Raw genomic sequence first — 27,815 nt, forward strand, 5'->3', positions numbered from 1 at the left:
GTTCTCATGGTGGCCAACCAGGTGCCTCTTCTGGGAAGCTCAAATACTGTATTAGCACAATAGCATTCTGCTTCTGACAGTGGATTTAGATAGAACATAGTCATTGTGCCAGTTACCATTGATAGCCGTATCCTCATAAATATTTTCCCCAAGTTTCTTTTCACCTGCTAGCTGTTCCAATCCCATGTTTATATGTATTAACTGTGGGTGCTGAATGGCAAACAGACAGCACTCTGCATACTCTGGGGCACACTTCCTTATTCCTTCGCTTACCTAGGCTGATGTACGACTGACATGTTCCCCAGGTGGCAAGGCAGAATTTTGACCCTTCCCGTCTGCCATACATAGATGGCAATTGCACATGGTGGTAAACTGAGACCCCTGCTTCCAAGATGACCTTTCATCTCCATTCCAATTGCTGGTGGTGTCAGGCCCCTGTCAGCTTGCCCGGGTATGAAATGAATATAGCATCAGAATGAAGCCAGCTGCTAAATTTATGTCTTGGGGGCCGAGAAACATCTTTGGTATTAGGCAACCAAGTCACTTACTGGTGGCCTCTTTCGCTACTGCCGACCGGGACTGAGAAGACGTCTGATCATGGTCAGTACTGACTTGCTGTGGGCTAGGCCTGCCTTTGGGGTGGGTGGGTGATCTGGGAACAATGGGGCTGGGAGTTTTGTGATGGGGAGACACCATGTGATGGTTTTGCAGTTTTAATTAACTTTTGCAAGCTGCATTCTGATGGCTGTACCCTGAGAAGCAGGATATAAGTATTTTGAATACATAAAACACACTCCAGCATTTTCCCAGAGACACAATAAACATTGCAATGGACCTATCCTCACGCCAAGGATCACCCAGCCCCACTTCAACACATTTCTGCAGCCTCGCAGACCCCCTTTGCTGTTTTAATCAGTAGCTTGTCATGTACCGAGGACCATATCTGTGCTGGTTGGACCTGGGAGACCAGGAGTTCAAATCCCAAAGCACAATCCACTGGGAAGTTCTTGGTCAATGAGAGTTATCTTTGTGGGTGTGGGTGTGCTTTACTTTCACCCCTTTTCTCATTCCCCCCTCCAGTCCCACCGCAAGTTTTCGGCTCCCAGGCATGGCCACCTGGGCTTCCTCCCTCACAAGAGGAGCCACCGTCACCGCGGGAAGGTGAAGACGTGGCCCAAAGATGACCCCAGCAAACCAGTTCACCTGACAGCCTTCCTGGGCTACAAAGCCGGCATGACTCACATCCTCCGGGAACACCACAGGCCGGGGCTAAGTAAGTGGAAGGACTAATGGGAGGAGTCAAAGCAAGGCTGAGGGAAAGGGCTGTAGCTCAGTGGAGCACAGAAAGGTCCTCAAAGGCATCTCCAGCTGAAGAGTCACAAAGAGGTGGCCTGGGAAAAACCTCTCTCTTCCTGAGGCCCTAGGGAGCTGCTGCCAGTCAGAGTAAGAACAGAGGGCAAGGATGGACCAATGTTGGTATAAAGCAGATTCCTGTGTTCGAATGCAGGCATCAACCCCCAGCATGATTGAGCATCTGCTTGATGGTCTTGGGGCTCAGAAGAAACCATCACCAACTAGCCTGACCCAACTACTGTACTGCCAGCAGTCACTCACTCACCCACTCAACCCCACTAGGACGCCCAACATGTATAAGAATAAGAATTTGGAAGCCAAATCTGATCTGCAGCGGTCACCCACCATATTAATTACCCCTAATTAAGGGTGTTGCATTTTAGAATAGAATAGATACTTTATTGTCATTGTACATAGTACAACGAAATTGAATGCCATCCCATAAAAACAAATCAAAAACACAATTACAGCCACACACTCACATACACACACACCCATCACAACTCCCCAGTTTGGGGTAATTTACTATTGCTGGGGCTGATGGAAGTTGTTGTTCTGCACAGTGCTTTTTAAAAAAATAAATAGAAAAATAAGTCTCAGTACTCACCGTGAAGTTTATACAGTTAAGTGCCACACTTTTTAACATCAACAAAAAGAGGTGGTGGCACTGTGTACCCTTGAGTACCCCCTGGGGGGGGGAAGCACTGGTCCTGCAGCATCCAGTGGGCCAAAGATTCCCATTCCAGCTGAATACTGAGCTAGATGGACCAAGAATCTAACTCTGCACCAGACCATTTGCTGTTATTCTAAGCCTGTTTCTTCGGCGTTCCTTTAATTTTCAGAGGTCTCAAAGAGGGAGGAGGTGGAAGCTGTCTCCATCATAGAGACACCACCTTTGGTGGTCGTTGGACTGGTGGGCTATATCGAGACACCCAGGGGGCTGAGGAATTTCAAGACCATCTTTGCAGAGCATATCAGTGATGAATGTAGAAGACGTTTCTACAAGAACTGGTAAGCGGTTTCCTGTGTGGCAGACAGAGGGAATGGGCAGACAAAATGGTCCACAGGTGCCACATGGCAAATGTCCAATCAGCACATGCATGTGGAGGAAACATCTCTAACTGGTTGTTACAGACAGGGCTGGCCCTACCATTGGGCAGCGTGAGGTGTGTCATGAAAGGGCTTCCTCTTGTAAATGACTTAGAGCAGCATTTCCTGGCTGATGAGCTGTGCTAAGTTGGTTTCTTGTGCCTCCTCCAAAGGTGCCGGTAGTGGCCACCCCCCCCAGGCGTTTTGGACTACAAATCCCATCTTCAGCATCATGTGGCTGTGCTGGCTAGGAGTAATGGGAGTTGTAGTCCAAAACACCTACAGGGCCCCAGGTTGCAGAGAGGCTGGACTACACAGGCAGGTCGTTTTGCAAATTCTTTGGTGGAAATGTGAAGTAAGAACATAGCATAAGAACATCAGAGGAACCTGCAAGGTCAGGCCAATGGCCCATTTAGTCCAGCATCCTGTTCTCACAGTGGCCAACCAGTTGCCTGTGGGGAAGCTGCAATCAGGATTCGAACACAAGAGCACTCTTCTGTCCTGTGGTTTCCATCAAGTGATATTCAGAAGCATTGCTGTCTCCAACTGTGGCAGACCCTCCAAGTGTCCTTATTTTCCAGGGATGGTCCTGGATTTACAGAAGCTGTCTTGGTTTCTGATTTGATCCTGGAATGTCCCACTTTTCCTTAGGGTGTCCCTGTTTTCACTGGGGAAATGTTGGAGGGTATGGTAGGACGTCCCTATTCCAATCAGGGTTGCACCATAGATTTGTATAACAGCGTTATGAAATTGGCAGCTTTATTTTCGGTTCATTTCCTAATGATCTCTAGCACGGAAGTTGCCTTTTCCACAGCCTAAACCCTGTGGCCGATGGTTCACGATGGGATGGGTCTCTCCTTTTCAGGCACAAGAGCAAAAAGAAAGCGTTTACCAAGTACTGCAAGAAATGGCAGGATGAGGCCGGGAAGAAGCAGCTGGAGAAGGATTTCGCAGCCATGAAGAAGTACTGCAAGGTCATCCGCATCATTGCGCACACCCAGGTGAAGCCTTCCCAGAATCCTTTGGGGCAGCCCTAGGGAAGAACGGTGCTTTGCAAAGCGGTGGCACTCTCTCTCTCTCTCTCTGTTGCATTGTGTTGACGGTGAGCTTCTTTGGCTGCAGATGAAGCTCCTGCCACTCAGGCAGAAGAAGGCTCACATCATGGAGATCCAGCTGAATGGGGGCACCGTGGCAGAGAAGGTGGACTGGGCTCACGAGAAGCTGGAGAAGCAAGTGCCCGTCAACAGCGTCTTCTCCCAGAACGAGATGATTGACGTCATTGGTGTCACTAAGGGGCATGGAATGAAAGGTAGGAAGGGGCAGTGGTGAGCCTTGGCATAGAGATGTTTTCTTTATTACTTTACTTATTTGTTGCATTGATATCCCACACTTTCCTCCCAGGAGCTCATGGGGACATACATAGTTCTCCCCCCGTCCTTTCAATCCCCACAACAACCATGAGAGGCAGTGATTGACCTAAGGTCACCCAGGTCTTCACTGGTTTTGGACTACAGCTCCCATCAGCCCCAGCCTAATACGGCCTTGTTGTCTAGAGCTGATGGGAGTTGTAGTCCAAAACATCAGGAGCGCACCAGGCTGGGGGAAGGCTGGCATAGATTGTGGCCAGATTGACTTGGGGCAGTTGCTATCGTAGCCTTGATAAGGGAGGGGAAAGGGTGGGTGGTAGGAATCTGCACGCTTTTGAGGCCCAATATATGCAAAACGCTGCCCCAGCAGAAAATGATTGATTCCAGGAGTACCCAGGATTTTGGGAAAACAAGTTTCTAGACCTCATTGCTGCTGAGAACATCTAGGCCTTTTTTCCCTGTTTCATGGCTTAGAGCACCTTCCCCCAGCCTGGTGCCCTGGAAATGCTTTGGACTACAAGCCCCAGACATGGTGACGGGAGCTAATGTGAGTTGTAGTCCAAAAAGGGCTGTATAAGTTGGTGGTAGAGCATCTGGTTTGAATGCAAAGGTTCCAGGGTTCAATCTCTGGTATCTCCAGCTAGGACTGGAAGAAACCCCAGTTTGAAACCCTGGAGAGCCTTTGGTAATCAGTGTACACAGCAGATGAACCAAAGGCTTGATCAGTATAAAAAAGCTTCCTATGTTTCTATTTCAATCAGCCCTTTATTCAAAACTATGAGACCTAGAATCTTGTGGCTTAGCCTGTTAAATGGTCCTTCAGAGTCCCCTTTCAGAGTTCCTGCATGTGACATCATCTTCCCTCCAGGTGACAGCACTCATCACCCCAATGGCTCTATCTCTCCCCCTGGCAGACCCCTGCGGCCTGGCCAGTTACCCTGCATTGGTGTTGTTTTCTGTTAAAGGGCCGTATTCAGTTGGTTGGCATGTTCTTTTGTGATGTCACTGATAGTATGTAGCCAAGGCGAGCTGAGCTGCAGTACCAGCGTAGTCGCCACTAGAGGGCGATGTTTTGCAACCTTTCCTGTTGTTTTTTGTCTGGTTTTTTCGAGAACTTTGATTTTACCTGCATCAGGTATGACGTATGTATAATCTATGTATATGCAAACACTCCAACATCCGCACGAAACGTGTGAAAATTTCAACGCAATTGGTCAAGCGGTTTCCGAGAAAAGTGGAAAGCCCCAAACATGGGGCTATGAGGACTAGAATCTCGATTTATTTTTAAGGGAAAATAGCGTAGTTGAGGTAGGCTGAACTTTGCATGGATCCCTGGCATCTCTAGGTCTGTCTGAGAAGAACTCGCGCAGGGAGACTTTAACAACCTCTATAACAACATGACCTTTTTCATTTAGGTGTGACAAGTCGGTGGCATGCCAAGAAACTCCCGAGGAAAACTCACAAAGGACTGCGTAAAGTCGCATGCATTGGAGCCTGGCATCCTGCCCGGGTGGGCTACTCCATTGCCCGGGCTGGCCAGAAAGGCTACCATCACCGCACAGAACTTAACAAGAAGGTACAGTGTGCGTCTTCCTTCACCTTCCTTCCTTCCTATTCTTTTGGGCTCGTTCACAATGGACTTGAGTCTGCTGCTGGTTGACCCCAGGCTGACGTCACCATTCTATACCCACCCGCTCACCCAGTCTCTTGGGAGTCTGGGAAATGCTGATGGCAATAGCTCCCCAACACCTAAACTCTTTCTTTTGTTGTTAATTTCTTTTTTTTCTTTTTCTTTTTAAAAAGCAGACTCAAAAATGTAAACTATAAAGTGTCACAGCCTAGAAGGACAAAGATATAGCACAGATCCAAAGGGATTATAAAGTTTACCTTTAATTAATAAAGATTTATAAATTTTATTTTATTTTACTTTTATTTATATATATATAAAAAGCATTCTCTTTTGGACCTATGAGTTCCATCATTATTGAGAATGAAGATTCTGTATACTGTAGTCTTAAAGGAGCCAGGCATTGGCATATACTGGTGGCGCCTATTTCAATAAGAAATAAAATCATGCCATATATGAATAAAACCCGGTCATTCAAGCTTTGCCCTTTAAATACTTTTGGTTTGTGACAAAGCTTTTCAAGAAGGGCAATTTGCAAAACCATTGAATGCCATAAATCCTATTAAGATTAAAGGCCTTCCAGGATTTGACAAGACAGTTCCAGGCTGCTGGCACTTTTCAAATCTCGTTCTGTTTCCATATACAGGTTCAAAAGTGCCAGGTGGAAAGATGGAGTAATACAGTAGTTGATTTTGGTTTTTTTTCTTTTTTAATATTAATTTGTTAACAACAACAACAACAACAACAACAGTGCAAACATAACTGAGCCTCATCTCTTCTTCACCTTAGATTTACCGCATTGGGCGCGGGGTTCACATAGAAGATGGCAAAGTGGTGAAGAACAACGCCTCCACCAATTATGACACAACCGAGAAAACAATTACCCCGCTGGTAAAATAGAATAGAGCTGGAAGGGACCATGAGGGTCATCTAGTCCAATCCCCCTGCGATGCAGGAAAATCTTTTGATCAATGTGGGACTTGAACCCATGACTCTGACAATGGTCTTTCCCTTTATGTACTTGTGCCCAGATCTGTGGTGGGTACTCTTTCGCTGGCCCTGTGGCTTCCTTCTCTACATTAACTCACCTTTCTGCCCCCAGGGTGGATTCCCTAAGTACGGAGAAGTCAACAATGATTTCGTGATGGTGAAGGGTTGTGTGGTGGGCACCAAGAAGCGGGTCCTCACCCTCAGAAAGGTGAGGCCTGTATCCGAGACATGGACTGTGAGGGAAATGTGACCTCCTGGGTGGGTGGGACCCAAAGGAGACTGGTGGGATTTAGACCCAAGGAATGAGCAGGTGGCCAGTTTACTTCCATGTCCAATTCAAGGCACTTGTATTAGTGTTTAAAGCCCTAAATGACTTAGGCCCCAATTATATGAAAGACTGCCTCCTTCCCTACAGGCACACTCTCAGGTGTTAAGGTCAACAGAAGGGGCCCTCTTGGTAGCTGCACCACCCTCAGGCATTTGGGGTAGTAGTAGTCCGAGAGAGAGAGAGCAATCTCTGGAGCAGCCCCAAAGTTGTGCACCTTTGCTAGACAGTGTCTGTTGTATGCTGAATATACCTCTCTTGACACATCATATATCTGTCTTTGGGAGTCACCTTATTCCTGGGGCTTTAATTTGTTTAAAACTGTTTTTTAATATTGAATCTTAAATTGTCATAACCCACCCTGGGCCTTGATGGTGAAGGGTGGGAAATGAAGTAATAATCAGCAGTAGTGCTAATAATGGCACAAGATTGTAGGTGCTTTGTTCCTGAGGGAGCAGGGAAGTTGGGGCTACAGCTAAGCAGCCATTCTCTGAAGGGCTTTGGGAGCTGCTGGGGGAACAATAACATTGGCCTGCTTTATAGGAGTGTTGTGAGGACCACAAGAAGTTACGAAACATGAAATACAATGAGCAGCCTTTGTAAACACCTCTTAAGAAAGGCAGGAGATAAACGTTAAGCAATCATTCTTGTTCTTATGATTTAAGACTATTTATTATTGTTAACTTTGACCTAGCAAGGTTCCCTTTTGACAGACCAGGGACTGGCCAGTGGCATGGGTTTTGCACCTACATTGCCCGCCACCAGTACAAACTTGCATTGGGTTGAGGTAGCAGTTACAAGTTACCGGTCTCTGCAGCCACAGCAGGCACTGTGATTCTCCAGCGGTTCGACTTCACCCCTGGAGGCACACTCCATTGTCTCTCGAGACAGATGGATGCCAACAAATGGTGTAAGACCAATGCGTGGAGGAATAATCAAGGGGCTGCTCACCCCCATATCTTCCACCTCAGGTGGTCGTCTTACCTTGCCTAATTGGTAGGGTTGTCCCCATGTCACTCAGCTAAGTTGTCCATGTTCAACAAGCGATTCCCCACAGAATCCCCCTCACCCTTGCACTTTCATTTAATGGACACCTTTCCCTTCTTCCAGTCCCTTCTGGTCCACACAAGCAGGAAGGCCCTGGAACCCGTGGAGCTGAAATTCATTGACACGACTTCCAAGTTTGGTCATGGACACTTCCAGACGGCTCAAGAAAAGCGTGCTTTCATGGTGAGTCTTGGCCACGGAACATGATGCAGAGAAGAAAAAACCCTTTCAGAAAAAAACCCTTATTTATGTGATAAAATATGGTGGTGGGGGGGCAGCACTGCCAACCAATACTTGGAGTGGGGGGTCCTAAAACTTATTCATACCTGGGGCACATCTAAGAAACACAACCCCATTGTGCCATTTCTTCCTGAAACTTTTAGAATCATAGAACTGTAGTGTTGGAATACAAGAATCACAGCTACCCAACCTTCAGCTTGTGTCCACTGGGTTCTAGTATTATGGGGAGGGATATCTCCATGCCATACAAAATTCTGCAAACCTCTGTCATGTCCTATCTTATTTGCCTCCCCACAACACTTAAGAAGCCCCCAATATTGTAGAGTTTCAGCACAGGGAAGTTGCTCTAGCACCCCTGATAATTTTGATTACCCTTTCCTATACTTTATTCAGCTCTGCAATATCCTCTTTGAGATTTACACATCTCCTAAGAATAGATTTTTTTGATCCCACGTATGAAATATCTTTTCCATTTCAATTCAAATTAAAAAAGAAAAAAGTGAGAAATTTTAGGAAAAGCATTAGGTGGCTGACCAGCCTTCCCCAATCTGGTGCCCTCCAGAATGTTTTGGACTTCAGCTCCCATCAGCCACAGCACTGTATGGCTGTGCTGTACAAGGCTGATGGTAGTTGTAGTTCAAAGCACCTGGAAGGCCCTAGCCTGGGGAACGTGGCCAAATACCAGCCAAAGATACTCCATTCGGTATTGTCCTGCTCTCTTTTGCACCTGAAGGACAGGAGTGATGAGATTTGTTAGTCCAGAAGACCTGGAGAGGAGGCACCATGTTGCCTACCCCTGCTAGCCACATTTGTTGGAAATGAAGGGCAATTTTGCATCATTCAGGAATTTTGCAACAGTCAGGAAAACAGGTTGCCCTGCAACATCTCCAATACCTCTCACTCCATGTGGAGACAAAACAGCAAAAAAAGCAGAAAGGTTCAAAAGTTCCCTTTTGCCCCCGATGCAAATTATTGCCTTTTGTCTTGCAAGCATAGCTTTTAAGATTCCATGGCCATTTTTTTTTTGCTTCTGTTCCAGGGCCCACAGAAGAAGCACCTGGTGAAGGAGAAGGTAGAAGCCCAGGAGGAATTGTGAAAAGGGCTTCTCCTAAGATGTTTCTGGACTCCAGTTCAACTTTGTCGCTGCTTTGAATAGTTGCAAACATGAATACACTGGAAAAAACACAAACGGTGCCTGGTGTTATGTTCTCGAAATATTATATGTCCCCCACATTTGTCTCAGAAGTCTTTCAGGGCTATGCATTTATAGCATCATCTGGACTTAGAATAATAGAATCGTATAATTGTAGAGTTGGAATGGACCTAGAGGGTCATCTAATCCAACTCCCTGAAATGCAAAAATCTCAACTAAAGCATCCATGACAGACAGCCATCCAACCTCTGCTTTAAAACCTTGAAGGAAAGAGAGTCCACCACCTGAGGAAGTCCGTTCCACTGTTGAACAGCTCTTACAATCAGAACGAGGAGCTCTGCCTCTTTGGGTACTTTGACAGAGACAAAATGCAAGAGACACAAGGAATAACCAAAGCAAACACACCCCAGGGATCAATGCAAACCTTTATTTCCCTTCACCTTCCCCATCATTTCTAGTTGCCTCTGGCTCGCACGTCATCCACGGTTTGTAAAGCCCTTTGATTAGATGCGACCATTTCATTGTCGTGACTTTCCAAAGCTATTGCTCTGTCAAAATGTTTTATTGCATGGGAAACGGAAACAGTACCTCTAAAACCCACTTCATGCTGCCGGGTGAGCTGTCACAGCTGGTTTGGCTTCCTTTGCATTGCTAAATGTCCCTGATGTGAAACCTCCTGGGACATGACATGGGTTTAGAGCATCTTTCCCCAACCTGGTCCCCTTAGGGTGTTTTGGACTGCAACTCCCATCATCCCTGACCACTGGTCCTCTTAGCTAGGGATCATGGGAATTGTAGGCCAAAACATCTGGAGGGCCGCAGTTTGGGGATGCCTGGTTTAGAGCATCTTTCCCCAACCTGGTCCCCTTAGGCTGTTTTGGACTGCAACTCCAATCAGTTCCCACCAGTTTAGCCATGCTGGCTGGGGCTGATGGGGATTGTAGTCCATAGTGGCTATGCTAGCTGGGGTTGATGGGAGATGTAGTCCAATATTGTGGGAGGGTACTAGGAAGGCTGGTTTAGAGGCAGGGTTGCAAAGGTGGGCTGGGGTGCTCTAGACAGGCAGAGGGTATATTTAACTATTGAGAAAGTAGAGCCACCTCTTGCGGCACAACATGGAAAGATTTCAGGAATGAACACAATATACTTCTCTTTCTAACATAGGCAGTCCATTATCTTTAGCATCTGAGTGCTATCTAACTGAGTGTTATCTAACAGGGCTAAGCCTCCAGAAGCCACGCTTGCCTTGTTCCTCCACTCATGGTTCCTTGGTTGCCGCTTTCGATAGTCTCTCATCTCACAGCAGTAAATAGTACACCTCCAAGAAGGACGTTGTGGAGCTTTGAAAACCTCCTCCCTACCCCCACCAAAGACTGTCATGAAATTGGCCACAGCCTCCAGCCCTGGAGTGTCCCAGATGCAGAGTCCACATGCTCAGGCATCCTAAGGATTAGTCTAGATGCAATTGTGAGTGCGTTTTTAAATCCCTCTGGTCAGCAGCACCAGCTTCGCAATCAGTCACCAGCCGTGGAAGGGGATGGCGCTGTTCTGGATCACAATTGGGGCATCGCCAGGGTGAGGGGAGGCTGATCCTTTCCTGCCAAAAATACCCTCCTCAGAATTTGTGATCTGAATTTTAAAAAGCCACGTAATGAATTACGTACGTTGTGTTGTCAATATGTTATTCCACCCCATTCACGGAGAGTGCCTTAGGAGCTCCCCTATTCCCTGCATGGAGCTGCCATTCTCAACAGCTTTACAAACTAAAGTTCCTGGGATTCCTTCTTTTTGGGGGGAGCCTTGACTGTTACAAGTGGTGATACGTTCTCACTTGGTCTCAACCTGCACTCCACACTTTCCTCATCAATTTCGAGGCTTGAATTCTCTTAAACCTCCCCTCATCAGGAGAAGGGAGAATTTTCACAGAGTAAAGAGTTGTGTGATGTTCTTCACACGTTCCTTGCATGCCTTCCCGGGGGAAATACAAATGCATCTACTGTTAACTCTCTCAGTTTCCTTTCCTCTGGCCTGTGAGTAGCAAGGAGGTCAGAGAGACGGTTCACTCAGAAGCTCGATGTTCAGCTTTTGGGATTTCTCTCCCCGCCATTGCAAACCTGGGTGGAAATAGGAAGACTTCAGATGCCTTGCAGAAAGAGCCCTTTCTTTCCTTGTCATCCCCTCTATCCTTTGGCCTCTTCAGTTTTAATGACAGTTCTGACATTTAAAAGATGCTTAGCATGGCTGTTATTTGCAAAGACGGGACCTAGGTGGAAGTGGGCTGGGAATCTCCCCTACTCCCCCCCCCCTTTGCAAAGCTAATAATAGCACTACAGAAATTCCTCCTTGCAGTGGTAGGAATCTGGTGCTTGTAAGGGAGAATCTTTGAGCAGCTCCTCCTCATTGAGAAATGTATCCTGTGAAATATCCATAGGATGGGTGGGAGGGGACCTTTTTTACTGGAGAGAAGCCCCTGAACGACAAGCTGAACGGCAGAGATGAGACCAGCAGTATGGCTCAAGGATGATGCTGGGTTCGCAGGCCCTGGTAATCCTGGAGGACCCCATCAAGCATCTTGAGCCAGCCAACCCACCAGTGGGCAGTCCCTCAAAATTTTGCTGCGCTCTCTCCTGGGAATTCCTTTTGGAGTCCTTCTGTGGGCAGCTGGGATTCCAAACCAGAATGCATGAGGGGTAAGATGAGATCGTCCATATTTGGCATCACTAAAATTTTCTAAGGAGTTGAAGGGGTGGGAGAGAGAGAGAGAAAAAAGAAATCAGGTTAGACATACGCCACCAAGTTTCCTGCAAGCAAAAAATGCCTCTAGAAGGCTTGGTGCATCCAAGTGATCTGTATAATGGAGATGATCTGCTGAGAACTGTGCTCTCTATGCCCCCCCCCCCCAGTCTGTTTATTGAGCATTCATCTTGATATACTTCCACAAAGCGAACACTGAGGTTTGATGAGATCCAGACTTCATTGAGCACTCCTTCTCATTTGCTTGTGGGATGCTTGTTAGATCATCTGCCCGCCCCATGCTCTCCAGTGCATTTCTCTGCCACTTTCAAAACCACAAGAAGTATGTCTGTTTGCTTTTAAAGTGGTTTCGTTGCACTTTGATCCACTTTCAAAGTGGAAGCCTAGAGCTCAAGTATGTGCTTCAAACCCTCCTGTGATGGTCTGGAGGCAACCTATGGTGGAAATGCGCTTAGCAGGAAACTCATGGATGTGTCTGAACAGGGCAGCTCCATCTCATCTCTCTAATGGGTGCCATAGCTTAGTCCCCCTCTTGATGTCATTACACCAAGGATGGGCAGCCTTCAGGTTTGCAGGCTCTGCTTTGCTGTGTTTTTTTTACTGGAACCCCAGGACTCACCAGCCAGGTGCACAAGAGTGGCTGGGTGGGACGCTTTATTCTCAGAATTAAGGGACAATGTGCCTCTGAATGCTCAGCTCAATAGGTTTTCAGTGCCAGAATAGAGTTTGCACTCTTTGTGCAAAACCCACTTCTGGTTCCACTACCACCAGCAGCATCTACCCCCAGCAGGCTTTTTTCATCTCAGCAGCCTAATTTAGAGGGCTAAAAAGTCCTTTTGTTTTTGACAAAAACCAGCACAGCTGAGTTGTTTGACCCGGTACATGGCAGATTCAACAGGAAGGCTCCATTCAGGGGAACTGTAAAAGCCCACTGATAAGAGAACACCTGTGTTGCATGCAGAAGCCCCCAAGTTCAATCCCCTGCAGCACCTTCAGGTAGGGCTGGTAATATGCCCTGCATAAAACACTTGAGAGTCCCTGCCAGTCAGTGTAAACAATACTAGGCTAGATGGACCGATGGTCTGACTTGGGCTAAGGCTGCTTTCTATGCCCCAAGAAAGGAAGACTGTAACTCAGTGGTAGAGAATCTTGTTTCCATGCAGCAGGTCCCACTAGCATCTTCAGGTAGGGCTGGGAGGGACTCCTTGTCTGAGACCCTGGAGAGCTGCTGCCTGTCAGTGTAGACAATACTGAGCTAGATGGACCACTGGTGTGACCCAGTACAAGGCGGCTTCCTGTGCTTACAGCTGTTTTGGTAAATAGCCTTAGCCAGACCTATCCTTCACCAATCTGTCTCATCACTTTCAGAAAAGTTGGCTAACCAAGTGGCCATCATCTGAGGTGAAACTCAGAAAATTAGAATATCATCAAAAAGTGCATTTATTTCAGTAACGCAACTTAAAAGGTGAAACCAATATATGAGATAGATGGATGACATGCAAAGCAAGATATGTCAAGCCTTTATTTGTTGTAATTGTAATTATTTGTCGTTAGGCTGGTCAATTATAAATGGAATGTAATTAATGAAATGTAATAGCGATGTTTATTTTTGTAACTATTTGTTTTATTACTGTGGAATTTCCAAAAGAAAGCATTTGTAAAAATTAAAAGAAAAAGAAAAAATAATAAGTTGCATTACTGAAATGAATGCACTTTTTGACGATATTCTAATTTTCTGAGCTTCACCTGTATAACCAAATCTTGTGGTAACGAATGACTTAAGTTATTAGACTCCATTCCTTGCTTTGAGCCCAGCTGGCCTATTTCAGGAACCTGGCCTATATCTGGAAACAGGTACCTGGAATTCATGCTGAAGCTTCTTCTCGATCCATTCTGTGACATGGATGAAGGTGACCTCTCGTTCCCCCAGTTTTGGGCGGACCTTCAGATCCAGCTGTGGTGGAGTCCGGAAGCTGTACCTGGAGCAGGGAGGCAGAAAAGACTCGTGTAGACTCTCCCTTTCCCTCTGCAACCATTGCAATGAGCCCATCCTTACATTCTTGCATGCCCCTGCCCCACCAGTGGTTTTTTTATTTTTTTTGCCAAGAAATGAAGCACTAAAGTAGCCTGGAATATATGCAGCTCAGTTTCTGCAATACCATCTTGTGGACTTCTCTGGGCTACCCGGACTGCCGTTGTTTGAGAGCCTGCCCTGCTGAGCTAGATGGACAAGGGTTTCTCATTTGCCTTCCCTTTGCCCCAGTCTGGTCACACAGTACAGGCCCCACCAAACCCTTTGAGGCTTGTTCCCCTCTCTGCCTTCTAGCTTCCTACCAGATTCGGTCAGTTGGGGGCGGTGGGATATTCACAGCCAGCGTGCCTGTCAGCTCTTGGACCTCCACCGTCAAGAGCAAGGGGGTGTTGGAGACCTCCTCTATCTTCTTCTTAATAAACTCGTTCTCGGTGGCCTTCTGGAAGTACTTGGACTTGGCAATCTTGTCCACAAAGCGCAGGATCTTCCGGCTGGTGCTGTTTCCGCTGACGTGGCTGAGAGAAAACAAAGTCAGGGTCAGCCTTGGCCCACGAAACATAGAAGAGACTTGGGCAGGGGACATATGCCCAAGTCAAGGAACATTGAGTATGTGACCCCAAAGTTGCTGAAAGTGGCAATTTGGTCAGTGCAGATTTGAGTTTATTTGCTTATGACAGGGGTGGCCAACTCCCAAGAGACTGTGATCTACTCAGAGAGTTAAAAACTGGCAGTGATCTACCCCATTTTGGGGGGTTCAGGTCAAAGTTGTTGAGCTTCTTTTGGGGGGAAGGAAGGCCTGTTTTTTAGGGGTTCAGGTCAAGGTTGCTGAGGTTTTTTTTAGAGGAGCCAATGCTGTTGAGCTTCTTTGGGGGGAGCCAGTGATCTACCACAGACGTCCAGTGATCTACTGGTAGATCACGATCTACCTGTTGGACGTGCCTGGCTTATGACATTAATATCCTGCATTTCTTCCAAGGAGCTCAAGGTGGGGTCAGAGGCACCAGCTTGCGAGGGCGATGGGGGGGGGATGCCGCATGTGTGGCATCATGCGTGGCACTGACGTTGCGTCATAACATTGATGTGCGCGATGTCAGGATATCGGGAGGAGCTGGGTGTGTGTGGCAGCCACGCAGCTTCAATGGCAGGTGGCTTCTCCTTCACCTCCTCCTGGTGGCACCACTGCCAGGAGGCTGCTTCAACCCTCCTCCTCCTCCATGGCAGGAGGAGGAGAAGGAGCCGGCCGCTGGAGCCACACCACGCTTGGCTCCAGGTTTTGCCTCTGCGCTTCTTTGGACATTGGAGGTGCCCAGCCCCTACCCCCCAAATATTTGAGGGGTCCAAAAGGGCTCGGCCCCAGGAGCTGGAACCCCTGGGTGGGGTACATAGCTCTCCCCTCCCCATTTTCGCCCTATAGCTGCAGGGGCTGATGGGAGTTGTAGTCCCAAATGGCTGTGCTTGGCTGGGCCTGATGGGAGTTGTCGTCTAAAGCAGGCATCCCCAAACTGCGGCCCTCCAGATGTTTTGGCCTACAACTCCCATGATCCCTAGCTAACAGGACCAGTGGTTGGGGAAGATGGGAATTGTACCGTGTTTCTCATATTTTAAGGCATCCCTACAAAATAAGGCATGGCAGGATTTTCCTGAGGTGGAAAAATATAAGGCATACCTCGAAAATAAGCCGTACCGGGTGGTGGAATAAGGTCTGTGGCAAAGAAGGGTTGCTGCTGCCGCGTTAACCCCCGAGACCTGGCTGCAGCCTCAGCGCGCAGCGCGTGCAGCCCCAGAACCCGACTGTAGCCTTTGCGCGCGGACACCCGGGACCCGGCTGCAGCCTCAGCGCGCAGCGCGCGCAGCCCCAGGACCCGGCTGCAGCCTTTGCCTTCCGCGCACGCAGCCCCAGGACCCGGCTGCAGCCTCTGCCTGCCGCGCGCGCAGCCCCAGGACCCGGCTGCAGCCTCTGCCTGCCGCGCGCACAGCCCCAGGACCCGGCTGCAGCCTCTGCCTGCCGCGCGCGCAGCCCCAGGACCCGGCTGCAGCCTCTGCCTGCCGCGCGCGCAGCCCCAGGACCCGGCTGCAGCCTTTGCCTGCCGCGCACACAGCCCCAGGACCCGGCTACAGCCTCTGCCTGCCGCGCGCGAAGACCCGGTGGGAGCAGGTCTGTGGTCTGTACAGATACCGGTACCGGTACTTAATTAAAAAATAAGACATCCCTTGAAAATAAGCCATGCTGTGTTTTTTTCAGGAAAAAATTAATATAAGACATGACTTATAATATGAGAAACACGGTAGTCCAAAACGTCTGGAGGACTGAAGTCTGGGGATGCCTGGTCTAAAGCATCTGGAGGGCAACAGGTTGTCGAGGGTTGTTCTGCGCTGTCTCTAGTTGGTTTTACCCTTCAGCCCCAGGAGGGGTACCCCTTTCTCCTGGGACCCCTGAGGGCTCCATGTTGGGGATGTCTTCCTCGTCAGAGGACCCAGCGCTGGAGGACTCTGCATCACTGTCAGCCAGAAGGACTAAGCGGGGCTTCACACTGCAAGGGGAGAGAAAGAGAGAGGACCCTAAGCAACCTAAGCCATTTGCAAGGGCCAAGGGAGGTCTGCCCTTGCGCAATGCTCTGTGCATCAGGGACTGTCTGTGCTATTTATTTAATTCCTTTCCCCCGGGGATTAAGAAGGTGCATCCTGGTGACTGCGACCTACATAAGAGGATGAAGTCCAGAAGGGAGTTTCTCAGCAGCCGGGAGGAAGCGGCTGGGGAGCTTTCAAGTCAACCAGCACCTCTGTCTGTGGAGTAGCATTCCCGCCTAGCAAAACACCCTTGGCCACTGAGTCTGAGCAAGGGAACACCTGGCTTTCTTCCTACCATCCTCCTAGGTTCATTTTCTCAGGTCCATTGTGCTTCTGCTTTCTGCATTAGCTGCTGGAGAGAGAAATGGGTGCGGAAATTGCTTGTATCGCCTTGTTTGTCCCATGTTATAAAGATACAATCATGAGGTACGTCACAGCCAAATTCAACTGCCTGTGGCAGCTGCCTCACTCCATCTAATGAAAGCACCAGCCCTGCTTAATGATTTCCAGCTCCTGTTCTTATTCTTAGCACCTTGAAACTGAACTCCTTTTACTAACCAGAGAAGGAAAAGGTGCATTTGGTGCTAGAGTTGCCAGGCTCAATAGTGGACAGGACTTTTGTGCCTTTGCTTGGAAATTAAACAAAGAGTCTGCTGGTTTCTCTTTAAGGTTTCCAGACTCAAAAGAGAGCAGGGCAATTAAAGGCACAGAAGTCCTGTCCACTATTGAGTCTGGCAACCCTATTTGGTGCAAAAATGTGTTATTTTATACAAACATTTGCCAAACCACAAAAAGGCAAAAATAAAATAAAAGCCTGTAGGTGCTAATGCCATTAGGTAATATCTCTCAAGCCCCCATCTCTCTTTCTTCCAGCTATTTACTCACCCAAAGTTACTAATGCCAAATACATACCAGAGAACCTAAGCATACAGTCCTCACCACCCTGTAAAATCAGATCTCCACTTTGATTAAACGATGGACCCTTTCCTAGAACCAATAATTCTCCAGCTGTCCTGCCTCCTGTTGTGGCAGATGAGGACAGATGGTTGATGATCCCATCAAACAGATGGTTCAGCACAATCTCTCAGAGCACAAGTCGCTTCTCATTCCAGCCATCCCCTGGCCTGCTTTTATCTGGTTGAAATGTAACCTTCGCTTGGCTCGCCAGGCCTGTAAATAGATCCTTTGCCCCCATTAGTGGAGTCGTCTAATCTTAACTTTTCCTAAGAGGCTATTACGGCATATCACAATTTTCCAGGCTCTTGTAATTAAAGGCCAGATTTGTTGAGAACGGGGAGCTAACACTCTTCGGACTGGTGCTGGGTTGGTGGGCTGGCCTCACCCTTCCCTGCCATCGTCTGCCTTTCCACTCTCCTCTCCCAGGGCTTCTTTGCCTAGTTTGTACAAGTTCATCTTCGTTTCCAGGGTCATCTGCAGGGATCCACTGTAGGTCACTTCCATGTCCACCCAAAGCCCTGCAGAGTGGAGAAGAGGACAGAGGTGGCCACTGCCAAATGGAGATGTGCATGGCTGTTGAGAAGGGAGGAGCCCTTCTGTCAATGTGGGTTTCTCTCAGTTTCCTATTCCCCCCCCCCCAATCTTAAGCATTGTTTGGAGAACTTCCTTGTTTCATATATAGTGGCTATATATTTTGTACACACATATACTCACATACATGCATAGTTGCTTACATATTTAAATTCATTGTCATTTAGGTTCCTGATTATTTATTTAATCTTTTTATTTCATAACATTTATACATTGCTCGACTGTAAAGGAAAACCCACAAAGCGATTTGCAAAGAGAATAAAACAATAAAATCATCAGTTTCTTAAAAAAGTAAAAACAACTCTTTAAAGCGATATAAAATCGGCAATCACCTAATACCAGATTAAAACATGCATCAATATTCTATATGTCTGGGTAAGCTTGTCTAAAGAAAGCAAGGTTTTAGAAGATGCCGAAAAGAGCATGGCGACGACACTTGCCTGATGTCAATAGACAGAGAGTTTCAGTATGTAGATGCCGCCACACTAAAAGATTGATTTCTCACAAATGTGAAACAGGTATTATGTTCCTGTGACTTTGTCTTTTTGTCATTCATATTTGGGGAAACACCTCCTTTGCGGGGAAACATATACAGCCCCACCACTAGAGGGAGGCAGTGCAAATCTGTTTCCCCCCTGCATGCTGCTACAGCTCACCTCGGTTATCAATGGTCGGGCTTGACGTGCTGAGGATTTGTGGGATGGAAGTCCCCATGTCCAGTTCAGTGAGCGTGAGCTCGTTCATGAAGTACGGCAGCTGAGTTGGACCAAAAGAGAGGAAGGAGAAACAACAAACTAGTCAAAGAAAGGCAGAAACAAAAGACTACTTTCCAGTGAAACGCCAGCATATGGGGCCAACCCCACCTTGAAAACTTGGGGAGCTGCTGCTAGTCTGTGTAGACAATACTGGGCTAGATGGGTCTCACTCAGTATGAGAAAGAGTCCTAGGTTCCTAAAGGGAAGGTCCACAGCTCAGTGGTAAAGCATCAGCTTTGGACACAGAAACAGAGGCAAAGAGAAAATGGGCCAATTTCCTTACCTTGATTCTGCCTAGTTTCTTCTGAATCTTGTTTGAAACGAGGTCTGCCCAAAATTTTTCCCGTAGGAAGTCCCAAAACATTCTCCCAAGCACCGCATTGGCCCAAGCCGTGTGTGTGTCACTCGTGACATTCGTATCCCCAAAGAACTGAAAAGAAGGGAAAGGAGTCGCAGTACTACAATGTCTCTTAAATTCTGTATAGGATCACCCAAGAGCAAAACATTCTAAACACCTGTAAGTTTTATAACATGGTTTATTGTTGTAAAACGATTTTGACAATAGATTGTTTTTTTTTTCATATATTTTTTTATTAATTTTATATACAATAACAAATCACCTAAAAAGGAAGAGAGAGCAATACCATACCCAAAAAGAAAAGTAATCCACAGGTATCCCTTTACAGCTTACATACCTCAAATAAAGTTATCATTTTATACAAATCGTCAACCTGGGTTTATTTCTCAGATTGCAATATTTTCCTTCCTGATCCACATTTCCTTCTTCACCTCGTCTTCCCCCATTTGACCTCCCCCTCTCTCTCTTATGGTTTTATTTCCATCCGATTATTTTCGTCCCTATATGTTTTACCAGATACCCTTATCCATTTTATTCTTAACTGTATATTTACGTCCTGGTTACATACCCTCTTGTTGCATTTTGTAATGGCCATTTACCGATTTTCCTTTTTTTTTTTTTCCCATTTTGTTTTCTCCTTGGTCTTACTTTTACTAAATCTTACAGTAGTCTTTCCTATAAATTATGAATTTTTCCCATTCTTTTTGAAACTTCTGGCCCCCGGCCCTTAGTTTGGGGACCCCTGAACTAGACCTCCTTTTATTTCTTTTTAAACAAGCAGTTTTGGGGACGAGTGACTCACAGGAGGGAGTGTTTAACCCAGGCATCCCCAAACTCCGGCCCTCCAGATGTTTTTGGCCTACAACTCCCATGATCCCTAGCTAACAGGACCAGTGGTCAGGGATGATGGGAATTGCAGTCCAAAACATCTGGAGGGCCGAAGTTTGGGGGTGCCTGGTTTAAGCCCTTTGCCTCCCCTCCCCTTGGGGGATGATATTGAAAGCATTTCCCTCTTTCTGGATTACCTGGTAATCTCAGTGGTTTTCTCACCTTTTTGGGTGTTGGGCTGCCTGCCGTACTGTGGGAGGGGCTCTCGGGTGGGCTGGAACATGTCCCTGTTGGGACTATTCGGGACATGTACATGTTGTAATCCAAAAGGAGCTTCTCCCGGACATTAACAACCAGGTCCTTGGGCTTGATGAGAGATAGGAGGTCGTCAGTGCTGCCTCTACTGCTGCCACTGCTGCATGTCCCCTTTCCTGTTGGGCTGAGCTGGTTTAAACCTGGCCAAGAGAAAGCAGGGGAGATTAGAGCCTTGGTGCTTTCGGTTAAAGCAGGAAACATGGTTTCAGCCTCAGATTTCTGAAAATCTTTATCTTCTGTTTCTTGGCAAATGTCTTGTCCTTATGAATTAGAAGGTAGCCTTATGAGTCTGTGGGCAATATCTGATCAATTTCCAATGCCAAAGGGAACGCTGAAGCATTTCCACTGCTCATACTCTCCTTCCTCTCCCGGCTTTAGCGCTTGCACTACAGTTTGTCCCTTCCCATGGCTGGCAAAAGCAGAAGGAATTGGAAGAAGCAAAAATTGAGGATATGGGGACTAGGGTGTAATATCTCCTGCTTCAGGAACCCAGTGCTGGCCGGAGGAGGATGCACCTGTCACTCCACCTGAGGAATAGCCCTTCTACACTGCACCAGCCGTAGGACATGACTCTCCCACAATGTCTGAAAATGATTTCCTAGCAGCCTCTCCTGCTCTGCCTCCTTGCAGGAACCATTGACTATTCCGCAGGCCCTTTAAATGCCACAATCAGCCTTTCCAGAGGGGTGAAGCATAGCTGCCAAGTACCCTGTTTTCCCCGGGAAACCCCCGTTTTTTCATAACGTTTCCCGGCAGTCCCCGGTATCTCTTCGTCTCCTGTTATTCTCCCTTATATTTTCCTGCCGACGGCCATTTTTTTTCCTGATTTGCCTATCTATGGGCACCGAAAATGGCCGGGGCCGGCTTCGAAAGTCGCGTCTACGCATGTCCCGAAGTGCGTAGACGCGACTTCCGGTGTCATCGGCGGCCATTTTTGGTGCCCATAGATGGGCAAAGCGACACTGGAAGGTGCGTCTACGCAACTTCTGGTGTCACGCGGCTGCCGGTCTCAGATTCTGCAGTCCGGGACTTGGCAGGTATGGGGTGGAGCCACTGGAGGGTCAAGCCCTGAAAGCCCTTCTCAGATGAGGCAACATCTTCCCAGACACAGCTAGCAGGACTCACTGGTTTTGTGAACAGTATCTCAGGAGTTTCCCCCCTAAAACACCCAAGTTAAAATGAATCTCTGAGAGAAAAGCTTGTGCCAAGTACATTTCTGTGTGTGATTGGAGCAGACCCTCCAAGTGTCCCTATTTCCCAGGGACAGCCCCAGATTTACAGAAACTGTCCCAGTTTCGGATTTGATCTCAGAATGCCCCACTTTTCCTTAGGACGTCCATATTTTCATCAGAGAAATGTTGGAGGGTATGTTGGAGCTCACCTGTGACGGCGTTACGCGGCTCACAGCATTCTGCCCGGGAGGCCCTTGCAAGATGCTGGAACCATTCCTCCTTGTCTCTCCCTGTTCTGCCAAAGAGGTAAAGAGTCCTTTCCTGGGGCTCAGCTGGATGCGTTGGAGGGGTCTCTTGGACTGGTGACAGCCTTCTCTTCACAGCCTTCTCTCTTGAGTGCTCCAAGTCATGCTCACTGGAGCCTTTGCTACTCAAGTCATCTTGCTCTGGGAGGAGAATGCAGATGGGGTATTTCTTGTTCCACATCCTCTTGCGAGCCAGCCCAGGTGGGAAGAGGAAGACCTAGAGCACCAAGGGAAGGTGTAAACCCCCAGGAGACGGCAAATCATCATACTAGCAATTGTTCAGTATATGCTGCAGTAGTACCAAGCTACACTGATATCGCTTCAGGCAGAGGTAGCCAATACAGTGCCCTCCGAATGTTCTGGACTAAAATTCCCATCAGCCCCGGCCAACACAACCTATGGTCATGAATGGTGGGAGCTGTGTAGGATATGGAAGACATGACATTGGCTCCCAATGTCCTAGGCTAGGGGATCAACTGTTTTTATATTCCTGCATTGCAGGCAGTTGAACTAGATGACCCTTTGGGACTCTTCCAACTCTACAATTCGATGACTACCATTTTATTCCTAATATTATTTCATGGAGAACTTTTGAAACAACAATGGAACAGTAGCTCCGCCCAAGGCATGATGGAAAACAGCAACGACTGACAAAAGATAGACATAATATACTACAAGGACAGGAAGAAACACCATGGGCAGAATAATTGCCACACACAAGAAGAACAAAAGAGAGAGTTTGAATGCTTCACCTGTAGAACTATAAATCATTTAATGTGTTAATGCGAATGGAAGTTATTAAAATTGCAGTTGCGGTGTAAGGGTTTGTTATTCTGACTGGAGAGTAATGGAAATTTATAAGATTTTGGAACTCGGAAATATAGTAAATCATCAAACCATCAATTCTAGCATGCGGGGGGGGGGCACCTAAATTGTATAAGTTGGCTTTTGAATGATTGGCATTATTGTAACTGAAAACTAACAACAAATATTTTTTTAAAAATATATATATTCATATTATTATTTATTTTTGGCTTTTACTCCAGAGCAGGGGTCCCCAAACTAAGGCCCGGGGGCCAGATATGGCCCAATCACCTTCTAAATCCGGCCCGCGGACAGTCCAGGAATCAGCATGTTTTTACATCAGTAGAATGTGTCCTTTTATTTAAAATGCATCTTTGGGTTATTTGTGGGGCCTACCTGGTGTTTTTACATGAGTAGAATGTGCACTTTTATTTAAAATGTATCTCTGGGTTATTTGTGGGACATAGGAATTCGTTCATTTTTTTTCCTTCAAAATATAGTCCGGCCCCCCACAAGGTCTGAGGGACAGTGGACCGGCCCCCTGCTGAAAAAGTTTGCTGACCCCTGCTCCAGAGGGTACCCAAGCTGTTCACAACCAACAACAATATAACAATAAATAATGAAACAGCAATCAAATGCATCGGTGAAATTTTACAGTAATCCTGAAGCTAACAACTGGCATGAACAGGCTGGCAGTGCTGGAGCAAATCTGAATGCCCGTTGCTGGAAACCACAGGAAGAGAGAATGCTCTTATGCTTAGGTCCTGCTTGCCTATTTTCCTCACAGGCATCTGGTCGTCGACTGTCAGAACAAGATGCTGAACTAGTTGGGCCATTGGCCTGATCCAGCAGGCTCCTCTTCATGTTTTCTACTTTGGCCTTTGCCTTGTTTGTATGAAACGCAAACAGCATGCTACTCAACAGGTACCAAGCACCTGCTCCTAGTCTTCCTTCCACCCCTGCTGTTTGCTAGCCCACTATTGTGAGCTAGCCCACCCCCCCACCCCCAGTAGTTTCAACTCCTTGCCCATCTGTGTCTCACCTTTGCACCAATCATTTCATAATGGCGGTGACTAACCAAAGTCACCTTGAAGTCCTCTTCCTCAAAGGTGGCTCGCCGGGGGATGTTGCTCTTGGGGTAGGAGAGCGTCATGCTGGTGTCTTCCAAGGTCACAAACACAGAGTGGGTAAGCGACGGGTGGTAGATCTCCGGATCGTAGAAATACATTTCATTCATCCACCCCTGGCAAGAAACAACTCTGTTTAAAGAGTGGGAGAAGTAGCCAGTCCACACAGTATAAAACAGCGGTAGCAAACGTGAGGCCTGCCAGATGTTTTTGGATGAACTCCACCTCCCATCATCCCTGACCATTGGTCTTGCTGGCTGGGGCTGGTGGGAGTTGGAGTCCAACAACAGCTGGAGGGCACCACGTTGGAAACTCCTGGTATAAAATTGTGGGTTTTTCCCCCTTAGGGCTGCCTTCTTAAAATTATTGCAACAATTACAGTACGGTAATTAGAATATTATTATTATTACAGTGGTACCTCAACTTATGAATAACTCTACTTACGAATGTTTCTACTTACGAATGGAGCTCCGTCCGCCATCTTGGATGCGGTTTAGATAGGTTTTTTTCTACTTACGAATTCTTAGATAGGGTTGCTTCGACTTACGAATTTTTTTCCTCCCAATGCATTCCTATGGGATTCGACTTACATTTTTTTCGACTTACGAATGTGCGTTCGGAACGCATTAAATTCGTAAGTAGAGGTACCACTGTATTATTATTATTATTATTATTATTATTATTATTATTATTATTATTATTAGAGTTTATATACCGCCCTATACCTGGAGGCCTCAGGGCACGTTACAGAAAAGATAACATATATAATCAGAATAAAAACAACCCAATAAATCCCCCATAGATAAAAGTACTACCATACTACTATTAATAATAATGAGGAGTAGCAGCAGCAGCAGCAACTTACTCGCCAGAATGGCTTTTAAGCAATTAAAAAAATTAATATGTTAAGTCTGCATGAATGTGCTTGCATCTGACTGAAATACGGTAGTTTTGGAATGGGGTTTGGGAACCATACTTCTTTTGGCTTTAGGTAGTGCATGCATACAGGGGAAGGCTCACAATTTAGCAGAAAATATTTTGAATACTGAAGGAGGTCCTGGGATTAAACCGTGGCATCTTTAGATAAAGAAAGGAGCAGGTGGCAGGTGATAAAAATGCCCCGAGACCCTGGAGGGCCATGGACAGTCCTGTAGACCAGGAATGGGGAACCCCCCCAGAATCTTAGGTTGTTGTCAAAATGTCAACCTGCCCTGCCCAGTGCAGCTAGCTACGGTATGTATACTGTAATTTCGTAATATTTTTAAAAAATATCAATTGAGATGTCTGGAAACAAATGACAGTGACAGGATTTTTGTTTCAGCATTCTGCCTCAGATTGGTTCCACTGGGCAATTTGTTGGGGGTGGGCTGTAGTTCAGAGGCAGAGCATGTACTTTGCATGCAGATAGTCCCGGGTTCAATCCCCAAGTAGGACTGAGAGTTCCCCTGGCTAAAAGATTGGAAAGCCACTGCCAGTCGATGCAGACATTATGAGGCTATATGGGACCAATGGCCAACTTCCAACATTCCTATCTCCTACCTTAAGGATGTTGGGTTCCTGGGGCTGCTGATTCAGCGTCTCTGATGGCAGCTGGTCTAGAGGTGTCCGCCTTTTCCGTGGAGACAAGGAACGCTTTGGCATCATCAGAAGAATAATGAGGAAGCCCAGCATGAACCCACATGCCAAGCCAAGGCAGAGGCCTGAGATGTAAGGAGGCAGCGGCAGCACAAAATAGTGATAGGCCAAGATGGCGACGCAGGCAAGGGCTTTGCATGGCACTCTGCTACAAGGCTTGGTGGGGCGGGGGATGTCTAGAGGTGGAAGCATCCGCACTTCCTCCGTGCCACTGCTTTTGTCCGCAGCAACCTCCACCACTTGGATGACATCTCCATAGGAGCAGATGTCATACTGGCTGTTCAAGGAGGGACCCAATTTCTGTTCATTGGGACAATAGTCCTCCACTTGACTCCTCCCAGATGGCTGTCCTGGAACAGCACCATACAGATTGGTCTCCTGGGTGGGGCTCTCTTTGTCTTCCAAAATGGTCTCCTTGCTGTGGCTAGAAGGGGAATCGTGGGCATGGTTGCCAGAAAGTGAGGGTCTGTGTTTTGGTGAAACATTATTCTCATCCCCCATGATTTTGCTGAGTCTGCTAAGGGGTTCATGCATGGCCTCTGAAAACCGCCTTTTTGTGTCCTCAAATTTGGCTTCCTGAGCCTTGAAGAAGCTGCTTTTGCTCTCTGAGGGGGAAATGTTGGGGGAGGAGGGAGCCGTCCTAGAATCCCCATTTTTGCCCTTGGGATGGGTGATCTGCCGCCATCGATGAACATTGAGCTTGGAGTCTGACTTTGACTGCGTCACCTCCGGCTCCAGGCGGGAAATCTCGGTTGAAATGGATTTGACCAAGCTCAGCAAAGGTTGGGGCTTGAGGGAAGAGGCATCCCGGGGCTCAATTTCAGTTGAGAGGGATTTCACTAAGTTGATTAATGGCTTGGGGCCTTGAGGGTTTACAAGGCCTGTTGATCTCTGGGGTGATAAACTGGGTGAACTGGAAATGGGGAGGGCAGGCAAGAAATCCAGTTCAGGAGGAGACGGCAGAAGGGATGGCATGTGGAATGTGGACTCTTCCTGATGTTCATCCTCTTTCCCAAAATCTTCACACATAGAAAAGTGGTCGGGTGAGTCAGGAGTTGCATCTTCCTCATCATCTAAGGCAAAGATCAGTTCATTTCCATCTACGCCTTCCCAGTCATCTTCTTTGCTGGGAGCAGCAAGGTGGTTGGCTAACTGTTGGGAACTAGCAGGTTCGCCTCCCTGCTGAGGGTACGGTTGCGAAGAAAACTTTGCAGTCAAATGACCAAAAGTGATTTGAGAGTGGTCAGCCATCTTTCACATCCTCCCCGACACTGAGCCTGCAAAAGTGACGGGAGACATTCAGAGACATGCGAACCTCGAGATTAAGCCTCATGAAATAGAAAAATATCTCCAGCCCCAAATAATCTCATCATGTAAGGCATTATTCAGTTCCATACTGTATGGTATTGTCAGCCCCTATGCTTGTGGGCATACAAAGCCTGAAAAAACTCAGTCAAGGTAGCCTGAAGGCACATTTCTCCACAGCTAGACTCATTCCATCATCAAGATTTCCTAAGGAGGCCCTCCTAGCCTCCTCAGTTGTGTAAAGCCCTCCAGTTATTTTGGACTACAACTCCCATCAGCCGCATACAGTCGTACTCTGGTTTTCAAACAGGTTAGTTTTTGAATGTTTTGGTTCCCGAACGCCACAAACCTGGAAGTGACTGTTCCGGTTTGGAACTATTTTTGGAAGCCGGACGTCCGATGGTGCTTATGCAGTTTCTGATTGGCTGCAGGAGCTTCCTGCAGCCAATCAGAAGCCACTCTTTGGTTTCCGAACATTTGGGAAGTTGAATGGACTTCCGGAACGGATTCCGTTCGACTTCCAAGGTACGACTGTAGTTGTAGTCCAAAATAGCTGGAGAGCAGCGTTTTGCAAAGGCTGCCCTGTCCTTGAAGTGCCCTCCCATAGGTGATACAGCAGGCAATAGTGGTGGAACACTTTTGTTGTCTAATGAAAATGCATCTCTGACCAGGCATCTCCAACATGCCTCTGGATCATGTTGCTAAGTTTTAAGGAGTTTTTCACTGATTTTATTGCTGCGTTATTTCCTTGCTTTAAACCACTTTGAGATATTGTCTTGAAATGAAAAGCAGTTGAGAGATTCTTTTAAATAAATAAAAACCATTGTCTAGACTACATTCTTAGCTCCGTTTTGCATAATTTTCACGGCCATTGTTTCTGCCTAAGAACGCTGGGAATTGTAATATGGTGAAATGGTTCTAAGCATTATCTGTAGGAAATCCCAAACTTCCTCACCAACTCTCTCAGAGTGGAAGGGGGTATAGATCTTCCTGTAAAGTGGATCTCCACAATCTTCCTCATTTTTGAAATAATAGGAATTTAAAATTCAACAGAAGAGAAAGATGTGATTGCAATTCAGACACTATTCAGTGGTCTTTTTTCCTTTCCTTCCCCATCT

The 27,815-nt window shown here is 47.1% G+C and overlaps 2 protein-coding genes across 4 annotated transcripts; one reads left to right on the forward strand and one right to left on the reverse strand.

The window, feature by feature from the left end:
* Positions 1-344: 344 nt before the first annotated feature.
* Positions 345-9,227, forward strand: RPL3L (ribosomal protein L3 like). Of its 2 annotated transcripts, XM_035131564.3 has the most exons (10): positions 345-600; positions 1,081-1,273; positions 2,196-2,364; positions 3,308-3,443; positions 3,565-3,751; positions 5,225-5,385; positions 6,226-6,327; positions 6,539-6,634; positions 7,862-7,981; positions 9,078-9,227. In XM_035131564.3, the coding sequence occupies exons 1-10, from the start codon at positions 598-600 to the stop codon at positions 9,132-9,134; spliced, it is 1,224 nt and encodes a 407-aa protein (XP_034987455.2). In that variant the 5' UTR covers positions 345-597; the 3' UTR covers positions 9,135-9,227. The 2 variants fall into 2 exon arrangements, with proteins under 2 accessions (XP_034987455.2, XP_088513500.1); XM_088657374.1 differs by lacking the exon at positions 6,226-6,327 and having other exon boundaries at positions 465-600.
* Positions 9,228-9,598: 371 nt separating this feature from the next.
* Positions 9,599-27,527, reverse strand: LOC118092894 (testis-expressed protein 2). 2 transcript variants are annotated; one of them, XM_035131563.3, is made up of 12 exons: positions 25,297-27,527; positions 23,673-23,873; positions 21,731-22,043; positions 20,257-20,489; positions 19,132-19,278; positions 18,750-18,849; positions 17,888-18,020; positions 16,371-16,508; positions 14,280-14,492; positions 13,804-13,924; positions 11,782-11,921; positions 11,176-11,305 (listed from the first exon to the last, which is right to left on the reverse strand). In XM_035131563.3, exons 1-11 carry the CDS (start codon positions 26,641-26,643, stop codon positions 11,796-11,798), a joined length of 3,072 nt encoding a protein of 1,023 aa, XP_034987454.2. In that variant the 5' UTR covers positions 26,644-27,527; the 3' UTR covers positions 11,176-11,305; positions 11,782-11,795. The 2 variants fall into 2 exon arrangements, with proteins under 2 accessions (XP_034987453.2, XP_034987454.2); XM_035131562.3 differs by having other exon boundaries at positions 9,599-11,921.
* Positions 27,528-27,815: the final 288 nt, after the last annotated feature.

Source organism: Zootoca vivipara, chromosome 13 (assembly GCF_965207765.1).
Source record: "Zootoca vivipara chromosome 13, rZooViv2.hap1.1, whole genome shotgun sequence".
Classification (NCBI taxonomy): Eukaryota; Metazoa; Chordata; class Lepidosauria; order Squamata; family Lacertidae; genus Zootoca; species Zootoca vivipara.

Bases quoted from the DNA above. Each gene is read 5' to 3' on its own strand.
- LOC118092894 (XM_035131562.3), bottom strand. From the start codon at position 26,643: ATGGCTGACCACTCTCAAATCACTTTTGGTCATTTGACTGCAAAGTTT. The intron at 18,850-19,131 runs GTAAGGAAATTG...GGTCCAACTCAG, and splicing joins AGAAACTAGGCAGAATCAAG to CTGCCGTACTTCATGAACGA. The intron at 18,021-18,749 runs GTGAGCTGTAGC...TCCACTCTGCAG, and splicing joins CCCGACCATTGATAACCGAG to GGCTTTGGGTGGACATGGAA.
- RPL3L (XM_035131564.3), top strand. The intron at 2,365-3,307 runs GTAAGCGGTTTC...TCTCCTTTTCAG, and splicing joins AGACGTTTCTACAAGAACTG to GCACAAGAGCAAAAAGAAAG. The intron at 6,328-6,538 runs GTAAAATAGAAT...TTCTGCCCCCAG, and splicing joins AGAAAACAATTACCCCGCTG to GGTGGATTCCCTAAGTACGG.